At 37.9% G+C, this 20,656-nt stretch overlaps 2 protein-coding genes and 1 pseudogene across 2 annotated transcripts in view; 2 read left to right on the top strand and 1 right to left on the bottom strand.

Annotated features, from left to right (window-relative positions):
* The window catches only part of LOC132173825 (putative pentatricopeptide repeat-containing protein At5g65820), a 10,164-nt gene extending 2,876 nt beyond the window's left edge, over window positions 1–7,288 (top strand). The window contains exons 5-11 of the mRNA XM_059585445.1: window positions 3,769–3,867; window positions 5,209–5,304; window positions 5,406–5,504; window positions 5,686–5,784; window positions 5,940–6,044; window positions 6,152–6,247; window positions 7,149–7,288. Of these exons, the coding sequence (XP_059441428.1) occupies window positions 3,769–3,867; window positions 5,209–5,304; window positions 5,406–5,504; window positions 5,686–5,784; window positions 5,940–6,044; window positions 6,152–6,247; window positions 7,149–7,214 (660 nt within the window). The 3' untranslated portion in view covers window positions 7,215–7,288. The remainder of the gene's footprint in view (window positions 1–3,768; window positions 3,868–5,208; window positions 5,305–5,405; window positions 5,505–5,685; window positions 5,785–5,939; window positions 6,045–6,151; window positions 6,248–7,148) is intronic.
* A 5,458-nt stretch (window positions 7,289–12,746) lies between these two features.
* Window positions 12,747–20,656, bottom strand: part of LOC132174627 (subtilisin-like protease SBT5.4) — a 13,223-nt pseudogene continuing 5,313 nt past the window's right edge.
* The window catches only part of LOC132173824 (pentatricopeptide repeat-containing protein At1g64100-like), a 5,611-nt gene continuing 2,306 nt past the window's right edge, over window positions 17,352–20,656 (top strand). The window contains exons 1-7 of the mRNA XM_059585444.1: window positions 17,352–17,600; window positions 17,736–18,136; window positions 18,256–18,454; window positions 18,565–19,195; window positions 19,954–20,052; window positions 20,155–20,253; window positions 20,386–20,484. Coding sequence (XP_059441427.1) covers window positions 17,974–18,136; window positions 18,256–18,454; window positions 18,565–19,195; window positions 19,954–20,052; window positions 20,155–20,253; window positions 20,386–20,484 — 1,290 coding nt within the window. The 5' untranslated portion in view covers window positions 17,352–17,600; window positions 17,736–17,973. The remainder of the gene's footprint in view (window positions 17,601–17,735; window positions 18,137–18,255; window positions 18,455–18,564; window positions 19,196–19,953; window positions 20,053–20,154; window positions 20,254–20,385; window positions 20,485–20,656) is intronic.

Here is a 20,656-nt window from a genome sequence, read left to right as displayed (position 1 = left end):
TATATGAGCAAGTTTTTATCTCAAAATGTATGTGAAAAGATTTCCATTAACCATTGTTAGATGGTTGCCCAAACACTTGAAATTTTTATTTGATTAATATGACATGCATAGATTATATTATACGAAGTTCCTCGTAGAAGTGGCTGTCCCAATGCAGTTATCTAATCTTAGCATGGCATGCCAATTGCTCAAGCTTTATTAGTCATTTAAATGCCATTATACAACAGTTAAATTAAGAGGCAAAATATGTTATTGATTCAATTGCCTTTCGTTAGGGAAGGGCCAATTACCCTGTCGATTTGAGATGGAAATCTGTACTTTGTATATTAAACTACAATTTGTTTGAATAGTTAATCATATCCTTTTTTTACCTTTCTGAAAACTTAGCCTTGTGGTTGATCCAATTTTTTGGACTCTTTATCTCCATGAACTGTTGATTTTCCTTCACTAAAGCTTGTTATGTTGGTCGTCTTGTATCTTACTCAGGGTGCTGGCCGAGCATTTCTGCTGGTGGGGATTTGAAAATGTTCTATGATGGAAGAAATACGAGTAAATGCGCTACCCCTAAAATAGTTTTACTGCTTCTTTGTTTCCTTTATGGTTCTTTATGCCACAACATGCAGCATCAAGTTAATTAGGATTTATGAATTTCATTTTAGCAGAGGACTCTTGCCTTGAAGTGGTCTATAGAATGTATTGGCTCTGTTATCACATTCATACCTATAAGAAAACTCAGGTACTGTTTTGAAATTGTAATCCCATACAATGATTGTGTAAAGGACATAAATGTGCCCTATAGCTTTTCCTAGTCTATGGCCGGGATGTGCTACTCAAGTTTTGATGCTATCAACAGGCTTAGCAATTTTCAATTCAGATCTCTCATTAGCAATTATAACCAGTTTTCGTGTGTGTACATATATATATATATCTTTACACATTCATAATTTGTAGGCTTTTTGACTTTGTCACACAGTTGCGATGTATGTAGAGCTGTTGTTCTGCTGAGGACAGCTACATGTAACTCAATTATAGGACAAGTCATCTTCTTAACTGTACAGATCTCCAGGTGTCTTTTTTTGATTGCTTACAGCTAGCAGCAACTGTCATCAAGTCGCTTGTATATATGCTTTGCTCTTCAATTTTTTTTTTTTTTTTTGAACTTCACTTTCTTCCAAACTGTACAAAGGTTTTGAAATTGCAATTTAATGTTGTTCTTATCGTTAGGATTTTGTATTAATTATCAAATCTCTAATAAGTGAAATATCTCTTATATTCATGTATACTCTTAAAACCTTTTTGAAAAAAAAATGGATGGTATGTTAGGTGAAGAGAAGTTGCTGTCAGTATTCTTATTCTTAGGACACCTTAGGAAAATACTCGACTCAAGAAAATGTATCTTAAATATTTTGGACCCTTTGGCTGCCACTGATTCTGCTGGTTGCCATCGCGACTCCATTCTATCTCTGGCTTCTGTCAAGTTGAACCAGTTACTGACTCCATTCTCAATCAATTTATGTATGCTGCGACATGCTTACAGCTGGTAGAAATATTAATCAATAAAGTTGAGACATCAGTGAGATTTCCTCCTACTTTGAGGGCATTTACATGCTCTGTTTCTGCATGGCTTAAGGTATGTATTTAATACCAATCGCTGGATTACTTATATGATTTCTATAATCTACGATCTTTATCACTGTCATGAAGACTAAGTTTACCTGTTTTTAGAGCAGAGGTTGAGGGATATTGCTCTCAAGGAGGAAATGAAGATACATGATGCTGACATTTGAACCACTCTGACCTTATTAGGGTTGACCAGTTCTTTATCAAGGTTTGTACTTGTAAAACCTCATCAGAGTTAGCAATGTGGTAATTGTTGCAGCTTGGGTTATCCTATTGGTGACTAATACTATCCATAGTTTCTCAACTTCGTGTTAAGATCTTCTTGTATCATTTTTATCTTTAAAGTTTTTATTCTCTGGGTCCAGGAGCTTACTGAATAAGAGCAATTAAAAAGAAAAAGAAAAAAGAGGAGGAATATAAACTGAAAATGGTTCAATCTTTCCAATTTGCACCACCATCTCATCTTATCCCTTGTAAGGGCAGCCCTAAAACATCATAAATTTGTTTGTTAGACACATCATCATGTATAAGCATTTTGACTCTGTCTATAGGTCCAACATGCTTGTCACATTTCATTTTGTTTTGGGTCACTGCATTAGATATCTTGCATTTTGAGTTACATGTGACACTAATCTCAGAGTCCTTGTTATATATTTTTCCCTGCTCTATAAGGTATTTATCAAAAATAATAATTCATTATGTAATCACATTTATTCATATGTAAGTAATTTGGTTCCCTGGGTCTGCTTGGAGTGCGATCGATGGCAAATTATTGAAAGCCCACTGGTATTGCGATCGATCGCACTCCACGTGCGATCGATCGCAAAATGTCGAAAACCTACTTGAAAACTCTCTGGTACTGCGATCGATCGCACTCCAAGTGCGATCGATCGCAGATTTTTTTTTAAAAAATTTTTTAGGACCATTAGCGTCCACAAAGTGGACCCTAATGGTTAACTATTAGCGTCCACTTTGGTTTGGACGCTAATAGTTAATTTTTTATTTTTTATTTTTTTATTTTTTTTATTTTTTATTTATTTTTTTAATTTTTGAGGACCATTAGGGTCCACTTTGTGGACGCTAATGGTTAACTATTAGCGTCCACTTTGGTTTGGACGCTGATAGTTAATTTTTTTTTTTTAAAAAATAAAAAAATAAAAAAATTTTGAGGACCATTAGGGTCCACTTTGTGGACGCTAATGGTTAACTATCAGCGTCCACTTTAGTTTGGACGCTGATAGTTATTATTATTATTTTTTTTAAGGACCATTAGGGTCGACAAAGTGGACCCTAATGGTTAACTAAAAGTGGATGCTAATGCTTGCCTATTAGGGTCGACTTTCGCTTCCGTGTACATCATCTTTAGGGTCAAAACATTGTGACTTTTAGGGTCGATAAAGTGGACGCTAAAAGTGATCATTAGGGTCGACTTTTAAGTGGACCCTGATAATCAAACATTTGATCATTAGGGTCGGACTATTAGCGTCGACACCTTTAGGGTCGAAAAGTCGACGCTGTTGGCAACAGCGTCCACTTTAGGACCTTTAGGGGCGACTTTGAGTCGCCCCTAAAGACCTAATTTCTTGTAGTGTGTATTGCAATTCTTTTTTTTGTTATCTTTTCGTACAATTATCTGTAAACTAATTGTGTTGTAATGAACATTTTTTTCTAAAGATTTATTTAAACATTTTGTTGATGCAGAGTTATTACAAAATATTTGTGCATTTGGAGTTTGTGGTTCTTGATGGTTGTATGCTTATTGCCAGTTTTAAGTGATTCTTTAACTAAATTAATTTTTTATTTATGAGACAAATAATGATATGAATATTGCGATCAGATGAATGTATCACTTTTATGATATAATGCAGTGGATACCTCATGCATATTTGTAATTAAGAATATATTTTTATTTTATATGCTTTTTGGAGTTGTATGGACATTAATGAATGAACTTCCTTACGCAATTGGAAGAATCCGTCTTTCTAAGTTTTACATATTCAAGTTCTATTTAAGATGTTTAAGTCCTTGATGGGTATATATATGAAGTTCGTGTTTCAAATTTTGTTTGGATCAAGAGAGCTTTGTTACTTTGAGTGTTACATGATTGTTTTACTTTTTTGTTTTGAGTTCCACATGATTGTTTTGAAGGCTGAACAAGCTGCAAGAGATTGGCAGAGTAAACAAGACAAGTACGCAAAAATGCAGTGGAAGAAAGATGAGGAGCGTGAGGCAAAGGAACGTATGCTGGTAAGTGATATTTTAGAGGGAGAATGAGAGGCTACTGTATTCAGCTTATTCTTAACCAAATACAAACATTTTAATATATAGAATTAAGAAAATATCACAATGACCAAACTATCTAATGACTTATAACCCTAATAACTCTTCTAACACTTTCTCAAACTGTATCATATAAATCATATAAATCCAACTTGCAAGAAACAAGCAAACAAAAAACACATATAAAAACATATTCTAACACTCCCCCTCAAGCTAGAACAGCTTGGAACACACAATATAAAGACCTATAAAACTAACAAGAAAATTTGCTAAAACTTCAACGCCATTCGAAAACTCGTCAAAAACTGCAATAGGCAGTCAGATATTGCCGAAAAACACCAAGGCCGATAGGATCTCGCCGGAAAACAACAAGGACCAGTCGGAACCCATCACATAACACCAAGGCCAGTCAGATCTTGCCACAAAACACCAAAGGTAGATTGGACTTCACCTCAAAACACTAGGGCCGGTCGGATCTCGACAACTAACAACAATCACATTTCATGTGATCAACCAACGAGTCTTGCAGGAACTAGCAGGATACTAGTAGAAACGCCATAGACACCAAAACTAAGGCGAAATACTGTTGAAAAATCACATAGGAACCTTCGCTGGAGTCTCGTTGGAACTTCATCGGAGACAGACAAAACGCGCCAGCAACTCCAAGGATAGTAGCTATGTAATCAATCTACAACCACCGAGCAACTTTTCAACAACACAGTCCACGCCTATACTAACAGAATTTTTATTTTTTATTTTTTCCCGATGGCCACTACAACACGCCGGCCACCTTACACCAACAACCACAGCCCATGCCGGCCACCACACCATAAAAACCACTGTGAAAGCACACGGCAACCTTTTTTTTCTTTTCTTTTCTTTTCTTTTCAAACTCAACCACGGATAACATATTTCAAGGCACTACTTGTGTGGGCTCTAAGCCCACATGGGCGATGCTGCCACTAGAAGAACACTCACCAAAACAAAACAAAAAACAGTTGAAAACTAAGACTACAATCAAAGGAACAAGGATCTAAACCCTAAGGTTCTTACACTATGTTAAGAGTTTTGCAGTAAGTAGTTTAAAGGGAAAAGGGGAGGCTGCTGTATTATTCAGCTTATTTTTAACCTAATACAAACATCTTAATATATAGGATTAGGAAAATATCACAATGACCAAACTACCCTCAAACCCTAATGACTTATAACCTAATAACTCTTCTAACAGGATCAAAAGAGCTTTGTTACTCTGAGTGCCACATGATTGTTTTACTTTATTGTTTTGAGTTTCACATGATTGTTTTGAAGGCTGAACAAGTTACAAGAGATTGGCAAAGTAAACAAGACAAGTATGCAGAAATGCAGAGGAAGAGTGAGGAGCGTGAGGCAAAGAAACGTATGATGGTAAGTGATTTTTTTTTTTTGGATAAAAAAGGCTTTGTTGCTCTCAGTGCCACATGATTGTTTTACTTTGTTGTTCTGAGTTCCACATAATTGCTTTGAAGGTTGAACAAGCTGCAAGAGATTGGCAGAGTAAACATAACAAGTATTTAGAAATGCAGAGGAGGAAGGATGAGGAGCGTGAGGCAAAGGAGTGTATGCTGGTAAGTAATATATATATATATCAAAAGAGCTTTGTCGCTATGAGTGCCACATGATTGTTTTGAAGGCTGAACAAGCTATCAAAAGAGCTTTGTCGCTATGAGTGCCACATGATTGTTTTGAAGGCTGAACAAGCTATCAAAAGAGCTTTGTCGCTATGAATGCCACATGATTGTTTTGAAGGCTGAACAAGCTACAAGAGATTGGCAGAGTAAACAAGACAAGTATGCAGAAATGCAGAGGAGGAAGGATGAGGAGCGTGAGGCAAAGGAGCGTATATTGGTAAGTGATATATATATATATATATATATATATATATATATATATATATATATATATATATATATATATATATTGGATCAAAAGAGTTTTGTTGCTCTGAGTGCCACATGATTGTTTTACTTTGTTGTTCTGAGTTCCACATGATTGTTTTGAAGGCTGAACAAGCTGCAAGAGATTGGCAGAGTAAACATGTACAAGACAAGTATGCAGAAATGCGGAGGAGGAAGGATGAAGAGCATGAGGCAAAGGAGCGTATGCTGGTACGTGATATATTTTTTTTGTTGGATTTTCAGTCTGCATGTGCGTGTACACGTGTTTGTGTAGGAGTGGTATTCCTTGTTGAAGAATTTTGTGGTGCTTCATATAGAAGGAAGAAGCATTAAAGACTCGGACAACTAGGGAGGAGAAAGCTGCTGCATTAGAGCTTGAGAAGAGGAAGGGAGGTTTTGTGGAGTACATAAAGGTGAGTTTCAGTCCGATGGATAATAGACTCCTCAGAGATTTGGTTGAGACTTTTTTTTTTAATATCCATTTTATGTCGTTTATGTTGGCAAACGACGTAAATTTTTTACACCGTTTGCACAGTAACAACATAAAATTTTTAGGGTTAAATTCACTTTACTCTCCTGAAGTTTCAGAAGTTTTTCAATTCGCACCCCAATGTTTAAAAATTGGCAATGTACCGCCCTAATGTTTCAAAAATTTTCAATTCAGACCCTCCGTTACTAATTTCCGCCTAATTGGACGGAAAAAAAATTAAAAAAAAAAAGCATTGAGGGTAATTACGTAATTTCATAGATTTCCGTCTAATTTGACGAAAATTAGTAATGGAGAGTCTAAATTTAAAATTTTTGAAACATTATGGGTAGTAAACTTATGTAGTTCAGATTAGCACTCATGCCATAGTAAACTTAAAACACTCAAATTCTCATAGTTAAGTTATGGAGAGTACATAGGTATTTATGAGATTATAGTTTTAACTCATGCATTTAGGCTTTTGTTAGATTATTGTTTTAGTGATCTGTATGGGTATTTAGGCGAGTTGGGGTATTTTGTTTCGAATCTCTATGTTTGAAGCTTATAGACTCTGTTTGGTTGATGATAAAATGTGGAGAGTATTATGCAAATTTTTGGCTTTTGAAGTGTGGTTGCTGATAATCCATGGGAGAGAGTAAGTTGAAATTTGTGAAAATAATTAAATCGAAAGTAAATTGATGATATCCCATGTGTTTAAGTGGTGATCTTATTTCCTTAGACCCTTTTTTTCAAAATCATGAGTTAAAGGAAGTATCTTGCATAAGGCTAGATGAATTTGGTTATTTGGATGTTGGCTTATATTATTACTGTTTATTTTGGGACTACAGATCTGTATGATAGTTTCTTTTGGGTTCATCACAGCCACAAGGCTCAATCCATTTGCCTCAGGATGAAGATGAACTACGGCCACGTAATCGAAGATCAAAGCAGGCAATAAATTTTGTCGTTGTTGTGTCAGCTTTTTGTGCTGTTATTTTTATTTAAGAAATGTTAGAGGTATTAACTCTTTTACTATCAGAGGTTTATTAAACTGATGTGTAGCTCATTTATTAGAGAAAAACAAAATAATTAATTAAGAAAAATGTAACGAGTACCAATGAATAAGCTATTGGACCTAAAGCTAAAGTTACAAATCAAGACAAACTTTTGTCAAAGAAAGAGAGTTGTGAGATAACCAAACTTCAAGAAGATTCACAGCCGTGAGACATCCTGATTTCAAGGAAATATACAGCTGTCAAACAGCAAACATGGGGTGTATATTTTCTCCATCTTCCACGGCCTTAATCCTGCATGGCAGGTTGCTTTGTTCATCGTGTCTCTTATTGTCCAGTAGCTAGTAGTTGCTTTCTCTGTTTCAGTATTTGTACTAGTTTAAAACTCTGTACATTATCCCTTATAAATAGTGATCTGAGGTCTGATCCTCAGCAAGACAATTACAACCAAAACACTTGGTGTCTTCAATTCTATATGGTATCAGAGCTAGAAGACTAGCGTCATTTTACAATGTCTACAGAAACATCCTCCGTCCATTCTCCCTCCCCACCCTCCATTCCTGCCTCTCAAAACCTTCATAATTGCAACCACCAAATCACTCTCAAACTCACTCGTGAAAATCACCTCTTATGGCGTACTCTCATGCTTCCTTACTTAGAAGGGCAGGAACTTCTTGGCTACGTAAATGGTACCCTCCCCTGCCCTGCTGAATTCCTTCCAAACCCAAGCGACTCAACTGCATCTGCTGCCCCTACACCAAACCCAGCTTACACTGCCTGGGTTCTCCAGGATAAACTTATCCTCAGTGCCATTCTCTCCACTCTGTCAGAGAATATTTTGGCCCATGTTGTTGGTCTCTCCACCTCCTGTAAGGTCTGGTCAACATTGGAGAAAATCTTCTCCTCTCAATCTCAGGCTCGTGTTATGCAGTCTCGATATCAGCTGGCCACCTTAAAAAAGGGTGCCTCCTCCATGGCTGATTATTTTCAGAAGGCTCAAACACTCGCTCACACTCTTGCTGCTATCAATGAACCACTGAAAGATTCAGAATTGGTGTCTTATCTGTTGGCGGGTCTTGGATCTGATTATGATCCTCTCATCACGTCAATCACTACTCGGATTAACCCGGTTTCACTGGATGAATTATTTGGTCATCTTCTCACCCATGAACAGAGACTTGACCACTCTCACTCAGTAGGTGATTTGTCCCTATCCAGCGTTAATGTTACTCAACGCAATAGCTCAACCTCCCACAAGTTTCAGCGTCCTTTCAACACTCAAGGAACAGGACGTGGCCGTGGTAGAGGACGCAACCGTGGATCTCCCCACCACTCTCAGCACTCCTCTACCCCTTCCCACTCTCATCGCCCTGTTTGTCAAGTCTGTTTCAAAGTTGGCCACACCGCTGCCAAGTGTTACCATCGCTTTGACCACTCCTACCAAGGTGACTCTGCCACCCCTGCTGCCCTCCTCACCAGTCACCAAGCGCCCTCTGATGTGAACTGGTACTATGATACAGCTTCCACTCACCATCTCACGAATGATCTCTCTAATCTTAACATACGTGCTGATGAGTATCGTGGCACGGATCAAATCCGTGTTGGAAATGGCCAAGGTTTGGATATTCTTCACACTGGTTTAGCTCGTTTTCCTACCACTAATCGCCACTTTTCTTTACACAATCTACTTCACGTTCCTCACATTCAAAAAAACCTCATTTCAGTCAATCAATTCACACATGATAACCAAGTTTTTCTTGAATTTCACCCAACTTTTTTTTGTGTCAAGGATCTTCGCACCCGGAAGCTCCTCCTCCACGGCCCGAGTAAAGGAGGCTTCTACCCTTGGCCCTCTCCGTCCTCTCCATCTCCTGGTTTTCCTGCTGCCTTTGTTGGTGAACGTGTGTCTCTTGACCAATGGCATCATCGCCTTGGTCATCCCGCTCCCTCTGTGGTGCGTCACATTTTGTCTAGACACAACCTTCCTACCTCCTCCGGGAAGCTTCAACAAGTCTGTCCAGCTTGTCAACAAGGCAAACTTCATAGATTGCATTTTGGTTCTTCCCCTTCTGTATCCAAAGATCCTTTGGATCTTCTTTTTCTTGATGTATGGGGCCCTGCTCCAACCTTATCATCTAACAATAAAAGATATTTCCTTTGCATTGTTGATGACTTTAGTAAATATTTGTGGATTTTTACTTTATCTTGTAAATCTGAAGTTACAGCTATCTTCCACAAATTCAAACTTCTAGTTGAGAACTTCTTCTCACGCACCATCAAAGTCGTGCAAACTGATGGTGGGGGTGAATTTATCCCCCTCCAAAAAATACTTGCATCAAGTGGCATCTCATATCGCCAAACCTGCCCTCACACTCACCATCAAAATGGGAGTGTGGAGCGGCGTCTCCGTCACATCGTTGACACTGGCCTAGCCTTACTCTCTCATGCACACGTTCCTTTTCGGTATTGGGATGATGCCTTTGACACTGCCTGCTATCTTATTAATAGGCGTCCTGCACCTACTAATGGTCATAAAACTCCTTTTGAGCTTCTCTTTAAAACATCTCCTGATTACAAACTTCTAAAAACCTTTGGGTGTGAGTGTTGGCCCTATCTTCGACCCTATCATTCTCACAAATTCTCCTACCGTTCCAAATCATGTGTCTTCTTAGGGTACAGCAAGCCTCACTGTGGCTACAAGTGTCTTGACGTTTCCTCTGGCCGTGTCTATATTGCTCGGCATGTCATTTTTCATGAAACCTTCTTCCCCTTCCAACACGTCTCCTCACCTACCACCTGCACTCCTCAACAACCTCCCAGCTTTCTTCCTTCCACTCTACGGCCCCCCCCTCATGTCCCCTCCTATGTTCCACCTTCACTTGCCCCTGAGTCTTTCCCCCCTCACCTGCCCACTACAGCAGCGGTTGCCTCCCCTGCCACAACTTCCATATCTTCCCCTATCTTAGCCACTGAGCCTTCTCCTTCCCTTGCTGCTCCCCATCGCACTCACCATATGACCACCCGCTCTCAATTGCAAATTTACAAACCCAAAGTTCGTACTGATGGCACTATTAAGTATCCACTCCCACGGGCTCTCACTGTTTCTTTGAGTTCTCTTGACAGTGAACCCACATGTTTCTCTGAAGCTGTTAAACATAATACTTGGCGCACTGCTATGGCTGATGAATTCAATGCCTTATTGCGGAACGGCACCTGGACGTTAGTTGATCCCCAACCATCCATGAATATAGTTGGCTGCAAGTGGGTGTTTCGCCTTAAGAGAAAGGCGGATGGCAGCATTGACCGGTATAAGGCACGCCTAGTTGCCAAGGGTTTTCACCAACAACCGGGTTTGGATTTTGGGGAAACTTACAGTCCAGTTATTAAACCTATTACCATTCGTGCCATCTTATCTCTTGCTGTCTCCTATGGTTGGCCCATCAAGCAAATTGACGTCAGTAATGCGTTCTTACATGGCTTCCTCACTGAAACTGTGCACATGGCTCAACCGCCTGGGTTTGTCCACTCTCAAAAACCAAAGGCTGTGTGCCTCTTGAAGAAGGCTCTCTATGGCCTCAAACAGGCCCCTCGTGCCTGGTTCTCTCGCTTGAGTGGTTGGTTACTTGAGTTTGGTTTTACTGCCTCTAAAGCCGATAGCTCCCTGTTTCTCTATACCTATGCAGGTGTTCGATTGATGGCTCTGGTTTATGTGGACGACATCATCTTAACTGGTTCCTCTTTAGCTGCTTTGGATAACTTAATCTCACTTCTCTCGGTTGCTTTCCCCATCAAGGATTTGGGTGCCTTGAGCTATTTCTTGGGAGTTGAAGTTTCCCGCACAGCTACTGGTTTACACCTCTCCCAGCAGAGGTATATTTCTGATCTCCTCCAACGCACCAACATGACATTGGCTAGACCGGTCACTTCCCCCATGTCAGCCTCCACTTCTCTTAGTAAGTTTGATGGTCTCTCTCTAGCTGATCCCACCATGTACCGGAGCACTGTGGGGGCACTACAATACCTTGCCATCACTCGCCCCGATATTGCCTTCTCTGTCAACAAATGCTCTCAATTCATGCATAGCCCCCGAGATGTGCATTGGACAGCCGTGAAGCGCATTCTCCGCTACTTGAAAAATACCATCTCTTATGGTCTTTATCTTCGTCCCTGCTCCTCTCTTCACTTAGTTGCCTTCTCCGATGCTGATTGGGCGGGGTGTCCGGATGATCGCAAATCTACTTCCGGATATTGCACCTTCCTTGGCAAAAACATTTTATCTTGGAACTCAAAGAAGCAACCAACGGTCTCTCGATCCAGCACCGAAGCTGAATACAAAGCTCTCGCTAATGCCACTGCCGAATTGACATGGATACAATCTTTGCTCCAAGAGCTTGGTGTTTACCTTTCTCAGGCTCCCATTTTATTTTGTGACAATATCGGTGCCACCTATTTGTCATCTAATCCCGTATTTCATGCCCGTACCAAACACATAGAAATCGACTATCACTTTGTTCGGGATCGTGTTGCTCAACAAGCCCTCACTGTCAAGTTTCTATCCAGTAAAGACCAGCTAGCTGACATCTTAACCAAACCCTTGGTCTCCACCAGATTCAGCTTCCTTAGAGACAATCTCACTGTTTGTGCCAACCCATTTCGATTGAGGGGGAGTATTGGACCTAAAGCTAAAGTTACAAATCAAGACAAACTTTTGTCAAAGAAAGAGAGTTGTGAGATAACCAAACTTCAAGAAGATTCACAGCCGTGAGACATCCTGATTTCAAGGAAATATACAGCTGTCAAACAGCAAACATGGGGTGTATATTTTCTCCATCTTCCACGGCCTTAATCCTGCATGGCAGGTTGCTTTGTTCATCGTGTCTCTTATTGTCCAGTAGCTAGTAGTTGCTTTCTCTGTTTCAGTATTTGTACTAGTTTAAAACTCTGTACATTATCCCTTATAAATAGTGATCTGAGGTCTGATCCTCAGCAAGACAATTACAACCAAAACACTTGGTGTCTTCAATTCTATATAAGCTACACATCCTGTTAGTAAGCATTCAATACCCATACTATTTCTCCTTTCTTTTACTTCTTATAAATTATCTTGAGTAATATTTTTAGGTATTTTGTAGCTTTTAATAGCGTGTACTTGGACTACTTTTAGTGATCTGTACGTATGGTTATTTAGGTGAGTTGGGGTATTTTGTTTTTGAGTCTCTGTAAGTTTGGTGATCATTTCAATGTAAGAATTAGAAGACATATGAAACTAAGCTTGAGACAGTTTCTTAGAAATTAAAAATAAAAAATAAAAAAGGCTTGCCATTTTTGTTGTCAATGGTTGGTGTTTGGGATAAAGAGAGAAAAAGAGGACTAGAAATATTATAATTACAGGAGAGTCTGGCAAATGATCAAACAATAAATTGAAATACATTTTCACTTTTCAAAAGAGTTCACTGTAATCGGACTCCTCACGAAGTGCTTCCCATTTGACCACTCCAATGCTCCAAACACAAAGACTGTAAGATTAGTCGTCGCTGTCTTGGGCTTCAAAATAACCTTGAAGCTTTGCTTTTCTCCGACTGTATTGAACACCAATTTTGTTGGTTCAACCGTGACCAAAACTCCCGCAGGTTGCTTCACACACGCTACGTCCGACGCGTGCGGAGAACCAACATTAGTCACCGTTCTAGTAACAGTCACCGGGGTTGCATGCAGATTAGAAACGGTGATTGAAGGGTAGTTGAAGTCTCTGGTGCTGAAAAACTTAGGACACGCAAATGCCCGGCTTTCCGAAAATAGTTGGATCATCGAGTGGTTGTAGCCACGAGAACATAAGTAGTTCAAGTAATCATCAACGGTTAGATCATAAATGAGTCCGGGGTCCGTTGCACTGTTTGGATGCACATGTCCTGCGCTATACTCCAACGGCGTCGCTTTGGAATTGGATTCCAACGTGATTGGTTTCATGTTATTACCTTGCGGATTTTTGCTGGAAATTAACACAAAAGAAATACAAAGATTAAATTCATCCGCCCCTGCTAGCTTAAGTTTTTAGAATATGCAGTGATTTAACATGTATATACCAGTGGTCATGATGGCGGACTTAATTGCGGTCAGACTCAATTTAGGGTGGAGCGTTTTGAGAAGGCCGACAATGCTGGCAACATGAGGGCACAACATCAATCTTCCAGAGAGTGTATCGTAAGGAAACCGACGTTTATCAAAAGAATGAAAGAAGAATTGCTCAGTAGACCTTGAGGATTCCTATATCAAGGAGACAAGGTCCCCTAGATGAGAAGGAAGCCACGTATGAATAATTCGAGGTACAAAAGACTTGATTTATGCTAGATCTTTATAAAAGTTATTCTCATTCTCATACGCATATAGAGAGATTTACAAACATCTCTGAGTGCACAAAATGTAAGTGCCTCCTAGAACATCCTGCATGCTGGCCCTTTACAACTCTTTCATCATTCTCTTGAAGGCATTGCAAGATCTTCCCCTTCTCCTTCTTCGAATCAATGGTTCCAGGCTTATATTGCTGGCCGCAAAAGACTCTCTTAAAACACCACTGCTATGTATGGTGGAAGAACCAAAGAAATGAACATTAATATATTGGGGGGTGTTGTGCTTTCACTTCCGTAGCAGATGCATTATCAGCTTTAGCATCTGCAGCACTGATCAAACTCAAAGGATAAAAATTTTGCGATGGAAGACCTCTAACAGAATGGCTTGCTCCCGGCCTGCCCTGGTAGTGAAGACGATTAATGTAGAAAGTTCTTTGGATCAACGTATAATGATTACTGAAATTGCATTTTACGATCATAAGTGTCACACATTACTTAAATACAAAGTTAATCATGTGAATATAAGTAATTTGTTGTGACTGATGTACGTGCATATAAAATTTTGGATACCCTTTTCTTGTTAAGTGGGTTTTTAAGGATGAGTCTTATCGAAAATATTTGTATCATTTGATATCGAATACAAGTTCCTAAATGTTGGTTGCAAAGCGTGGTAATGTATTACAATTCTAAGTGTTTTACCTAAATTAAGTACAATCTTAATCATGTGTACAAAATGCTAATTCTAAGTGTCTCCTTAAAAATATCTCTTGTCTTCATTGTCCATGCAACATTTGACATATGGGCTAGGACCCGAGGAATGCTACAATGCATTCTACCCACCATCTTCCCACCATCTCTTCACCTTGTCATCTTGATTTTTTCAAAAAAAAAAAAAAAGAAAAAAAAAAAGTAGTGATAGTTGGGAGAAAGTGGGTAGAAACCGTAGAATGAAGAAAATCATATCTCGCTTGGACCCCACTGTTTTTTTTAGTAGGGGAGAAAAAAAAAAGGAACGAAATGTCTTGTCAAATCATCCTTCAACTTTGCCTTACCAACTCCACTATAGCATAAAGAGTGAAATTTGAACTTGCGAAGTAAAATAAAGGCTTAAATAATCAATGGCAATAATTAAGTTGCAACATTTTTTTTTTTTTAATTATCATTTTTTTCATTAATAATAACGTATTATTATTTTTTCTCCATGAACTAACAATCTTACTACCTGATCCTATCAAACTACAATTTTTTTCAAAAAAAACTCTCATTTTGTCAATCAACCATGTCAAAAACTTGAAATGACTCAAATACCCTAACTTTATATACAAAAATTACATATAATACCCTTAAAATTAAACAAACTTTTATATATACATATATAATGTATGAGTACTAGTTTCAAAAAATATAAATATATTAAAACTAAAAAACACTTACAATTTAATTTATATAAAAAAAATAAAAAACAGTTAAAAAAGACTTAAATTAAAAAAGTATAAATAAAAAATTAGTCAACGTGGTTGTCTTAAATTAAAAATCCATATGTGTGATATAAAATAATAATAATAATAATTCAGAAATTATCGAGAATATGTCAAAATAACAATTTAGTTTTTGTAATCAAATTCTGTCAAAATACTTGACGGATTCCAATAACGTATCACGTTATCACCAATAGAATGATAATATATGTTATTCTTAATTAAAAATAAATAAGTAAATTAAAAATATAAAATTATAAAAGTTATTTAAAAAAAAAAAAAAAATTGAGGGGTGGCTGCCATTGGGGGAGGGGATGGCTAGTGAGCCACCCCCAGAGGTGGCTAGGCCAGGGGTGGCCGCGAGCCACCCCCGGCCACTTCTAGGGGTGGCTCGTTGGCCACCCCTCCCCTAAGGAGGCGGTAGCCACCCATTTTTTTTAAAAAAATAATTTATATATTTATATTTTTTGTTTTAATTTTTTATTTGGTAGTATTTCATCTCTTAATAAGGTTAATATCTAAAAGAGAATATTTCGTGTAATTTAACTGGGTTGACAGACGAAATGAAGATTTTTTTTTTAAAAAAAAAAAAAATTGCTATCAGCCTATTACTACTACAGTACTACTGGATAAAGTTGGCAGGCCGGCCAAAGACCTTTATGCTTTAACAACCGGCCATCAAAAAAGGTGAAGCAAAGCAAAGCAAAAGCAAAAGTATATGCAAGGTTTACTTTTCTAGCTGGGAATCTAACCACGGCCGAATATGTAGTACTAATCAAACATTAATTATACCAAAAGAGAAAAATAATCTGTAGTAAAAAATATAAAGTAATTTAAAAGTTTTATTATCTTTTAACCCGTCAATTACAATTACTACTCATTTCCACACTGTTTTTATGAATTATTCATCAACACTCAAAACACCTTAAACTATTATTTATTGGCAAAAATTCCCATTCTTTTAAGCCAACTCGTTAAATCAGTCAAAGTCTTAATCATATGCATAACATTTGTCACAATACCGCTTGGACTTGGGTCCTACTAGGAGTGCTAAAGTCTACATGGAACTTCATAGCTATGTTTGCCAAGAGAAGGGCCCGGCACTGTAGCTGGAACGGCACTGTTCCAGCTATAGTGCCATCTGACATGTACAGTGCCAAAATTTGACTTTGTAATATTAATTTTTTTTTTTAAAAAGCAAAATATTTTTTTTAAAAAAAAAAGAAAAAGAAAAAAAAAGGAGTAGAACGATAAGTGGTTCCACCACCCAGCCGTTCTACCTCTTTAAATATTTTGCTTTTATATATATATATATATATATATATATATATATTACAAAGTCAATTTTTGGCACTATACATGTCAGATGGCACTGTAGCTAGAACAGTACCGTTCCAGCTACAGTGCCGGGCCCATCTCTCGACAAACATAGCTCATCATTCCTCTCCTTTCAAAATCTCGTCCTCAATGTCCATACAACATTTTACATGTGGGCAAAGCATGTATGCTAGGGATCCACATTTTTTTTAACAGGAGAGAAACAAAAAAATATACCAAACGTTGAGAAATAATTAATGTCAATAATTTGTCTATATTTTTCTATAAATTTAATAGATTAGTTAATAAATTTGTGAAGTACACTTATAAATCATCCTTTAACTTTGCCTTAGGAGGTACTCCTCTATGTATAGCATAAAGAGTGAAATCCATCTTTGGCGTCATGTTGACAGATTCCGCGCCACTTGCTCGGCACTAAAGCTCTTTGATTCCGGCCAAACACCTTTCACAACCACATCAAAAAAAGAAGGCAAAAGCGAGAGGCCAGATCCGTGGTAAAGAAATCAAGCAAAATGTCGCAACCCCAGATGAAATACGCCGATTTGACATTTGGGCTAAAGCATATATGCTAGGGTCCCACTTTTTTTTTTTTTTTTTAATAAAGGAGAATGAACCCATTGAACGAAATCCATGTTTAGCGTACTCATGGTGATTGGTGACAGATTCCGCGCCACTTGCTCGTCACTAAAGGCTCTAAAGCTCATTGGTTCCGGGCAAACACCTTTCACAACCGCATCAAAAAAGGAAAGCAAAAGCAAAAGGCAAGATCCGTGGTAAAGATATCAAGCAAAATGTAACAACCTCAGATGAAATACGCCGATCTCATGAGTTTCTTCTTCTTCTTTGCCTTCTTGTACTGTAAATACCCAAAAAAAAAAAAAAAAAATTATTGTCCAACAGTTTTGACGTGGAAGAAAAGCCTCCCATAAAAATCTTTCTTGCAGTTCAAGCGACCCACGACGTCATTTCTGGCAAGAAAACAAAAGAGAGAGAAAAAAAAAAAAAAAAGAGAGCTAAATAACGGAAAAGGATACCAGAGAAAGAAAGAGTGGAGGGGAGAAGGATGGAGACTGAGACATACCTCCTTCTCCGGTGACTCTCACGATGGAGGCAGAGTTTCTCACGTACGGCCGGATGAGTGTTTTCTTCAAGAGTGGTTTCAGCGCTTCTTTCACTTAATAAAACAAGAGAAAGAAGCATTTGTTTCTCTTTTTCTTTTTGCTTAACTCTCCGTTTTCTTTTTGCTTCTCTCTTGATAGGTAAACAAAAAACCAGAAACGACAAATCAACAAAAAGGGCCCAACCAAGAATTGAAAGAGGCAAGGACCATGAACAACAGACGTCGGTAAACAAACATTAATGGGTCTATAGGGAAAGAAAACGAGGATACCTCACAGCTTAAATGCATGGAAGCCTTCCAAACTTGAATTTCTTTGGAATTGAGTGGGTGATTTTGTTGTCGATTCCAATATTTGCTCATTCAATCCAACGGGAAGCATGGATCAAATGGGTGTGTGTAATGAAGAAAAATGGATACAGCATTATAGCAACTCTCATAAAATACTGCTTGTGGGTGAGGGAAATTTCTCTTTTGCTGTATGTTTAGCAAAAACATTTGGCACTGCTGAGAACGTGATTGCCACCTCTTTTGATTCCAAAGGTATCATTTACTCTTTCATATACTCTTCTTATACACTTGTTTATGCCCTCTCTATAATTTATATCATATAATTTTGGACTTGTTTCTAACATGGGATCTGTTCGACATGTATGCCAAAGGGTTTTTGACGAATGCGTATACGAATGCCAATACCAATTTGAAAGAACTGAAGAAGCGGAGATGCACTGTTTTACATCATATGGATGCCCATACTATGCACCGACACCCTCACCTTCGTTCGAAATTGTTCGACAGGATAGTCTTCAATTTTCCTCATGCTGGTTTCATTTGGCCGGAATGCTGGAAGCCCCAAATAGAGTAAGCTTTCTAATTTTTTGAAAATGTTTATGATAATGGCCGGGCACTTATCAGACTTCACCGGAAAACAAGTGGGAATCTTTTTTTTTTTTTTTTTTTTTTTTTTACAGACTTCACCGGAAGTTGGTTAGGGGTTTCTTGAGTAATGCAAATCACATGTTGACAGAGAATGGAGAAGTTCACATTACCCACAAGACAACTCACCCTTTCAGTAAGTGGGAGATAGTGGAGTTGGCAGAGGAGATTGGGCTGTGTTTGGTTGAGAAAGTGCCATTTGTAAGATGGTACTATCCAGGTTACGTTCATAAGAGAGGATCTGGGGCTAGAATCAACCAGACATTCCATCTAGGAGAATGCAGTACTTTCAAATTCACCAGTAAAATATTATTTCATAACACCTTGATTGATGGTATGTGTAATGCTGGAAAACTTACCATTGCAAGAGAAATGTTTAGTAGTCTTCCTACGAAAGGCTTGCAACCTAATGATCGGACTTACAATATAATGATCAATGGGTTTTGCAAAGAGGGACTACTAAAAGAGGCGAGGGAACTATTTGAGAAAATGAACAAGAACGGTTGTTCACCTGACCATTTCACATATAATATAATCATCCAAGGCTTCTTGCAACATAATGAGACATCATGGGCAGTGAAATATTTCCAGATGATGGTTGACAAGGGTTTCTCTGCAAATGTGACCACTAACACCATTTGGACGAACTTGTTCTCCACTAAAAAGGTAGATAAAACCTTTACAATAATATATTCAAAAGTCTATGTGAAAGGCTGAAAGCTTTCTAGTTCTTCAATGCGTAGGACAAATTTCATATTCTAACCCTTATTGAGTCAATATCTAAGGAATGTTAGCACATTTGCTGCAAGTCATTCAGGTGATATTTCTTTCCATCTTGTTTGGACTATTGTTGTGTATTGCCATTCCTTTTTTTTGTTATCTTTTCATAAAATTATCTGTAAACTAATTGTGTTGTAATTAACTTTTTTTTTTTTTTTTTTTTCTAAAGATTTATTTAAACATTTTGTTGATGCAGAGTTATTACAAAATATTAATTTGTGCATTTGGAGTTTGTGGTTCTTGATGGTTAATTGTATGCGTATTGCCACTTTTAAGTGATTCTTTAACTAAATTAATTTTTTTATTTATGTGACAAATAATGATATGAATATTGCGATCAGACGAATGTATCACTTTTATGATATAATGCAGTGGATACCTCATGCATATTTGCAATTAAGAATATATCTTTATTTTATATGCTTTTTGGAGTTGTATGGACGTTAATGAATGAACTTCTTGAGCAATTGGAAGGATCTGTCTTTCGAAGTTTTACATATTCAAGTTCTATTTAAGTCCTTGGTGTGTATATATATGTGAAGTTCGTGTTTCAAATTTTGTTTGGATCAAGAGAGCTTTGTTGCTTTGAGTGGTACATGATTGTTTTACTTTGTTGTTTTGAGTTCCACATAATTGTTTTGAAGGTTGAACAAACTGTAAAAGTTTGGCAGATTAAACAAGACAAGTATGCAGAAATGCAGAGAAGGAAGGATGAGGAGCGTGAGGCAAAGGAGCGTATGCTGGTAAGTAATATTTTTTTTTTTGGATCAGAAGAGCTTTGTCGCTCTGAGTTCCACATGACTGTTTTGTTTTGTTGTTCTGAGTTCTACATGATTGTTTTGAAGGCTGAACAAGCTACAAGAGATTGGCAGAGTAAACAAGACAAGTATGCAGAAATACAGAGGAGGAAGGATGAGGAGCATGAGGCAAAGGAGCGTATGCTGGTAAGTGATATATATATATATATATAGAATTTTTTTTTTTTTTTTTTTTTTGGATCAAAAGAGCTTTGTTGCTATGAGTGTCACATGATTGTTTTACTTCGTTGTTCTAAGTTCCACATGATTGTTTTGAAGACTGAACAAGCTGCAAGAGATTGGCAAAGTAAACAAGACAAGTATGCAGAAATGCAGAGGAGGAAGGATGAGGAGCGTGAGGCAAATGAGAGTATGCTGGTAAGTGATATATTTTCTTTGTTTGGATCAAAAGATTTTTTTTACTCTGAGTGTCACATAATTGCTTTACTTTGTTGTTCTAATTAAGTTCCACATGATTGTTTTGAAGGCTGAACAAGCTGCAAGAATGCAGAGGTGGAAGGATGAGGAGCGTGAGGCAAAGGAGCGTATG

This window comes from Corylus avellana, chromosome ca3 (genome assembly GCF_901000735.1).
Source record: "Corylus avellana chromosome ca3, CavTom2PMs-1.0".
Taxonomy (NCBI): Eukaryota; Viridiplantae; Streptophyta; class Magnoliopsida; order Fagales; family Betulaceae; genus Corylus; species Corylus avellana.
Note: the sequence above shows the minus strand (reverse complement) of the source record. Positions and strands in the feature narration are given on the sequence as shown.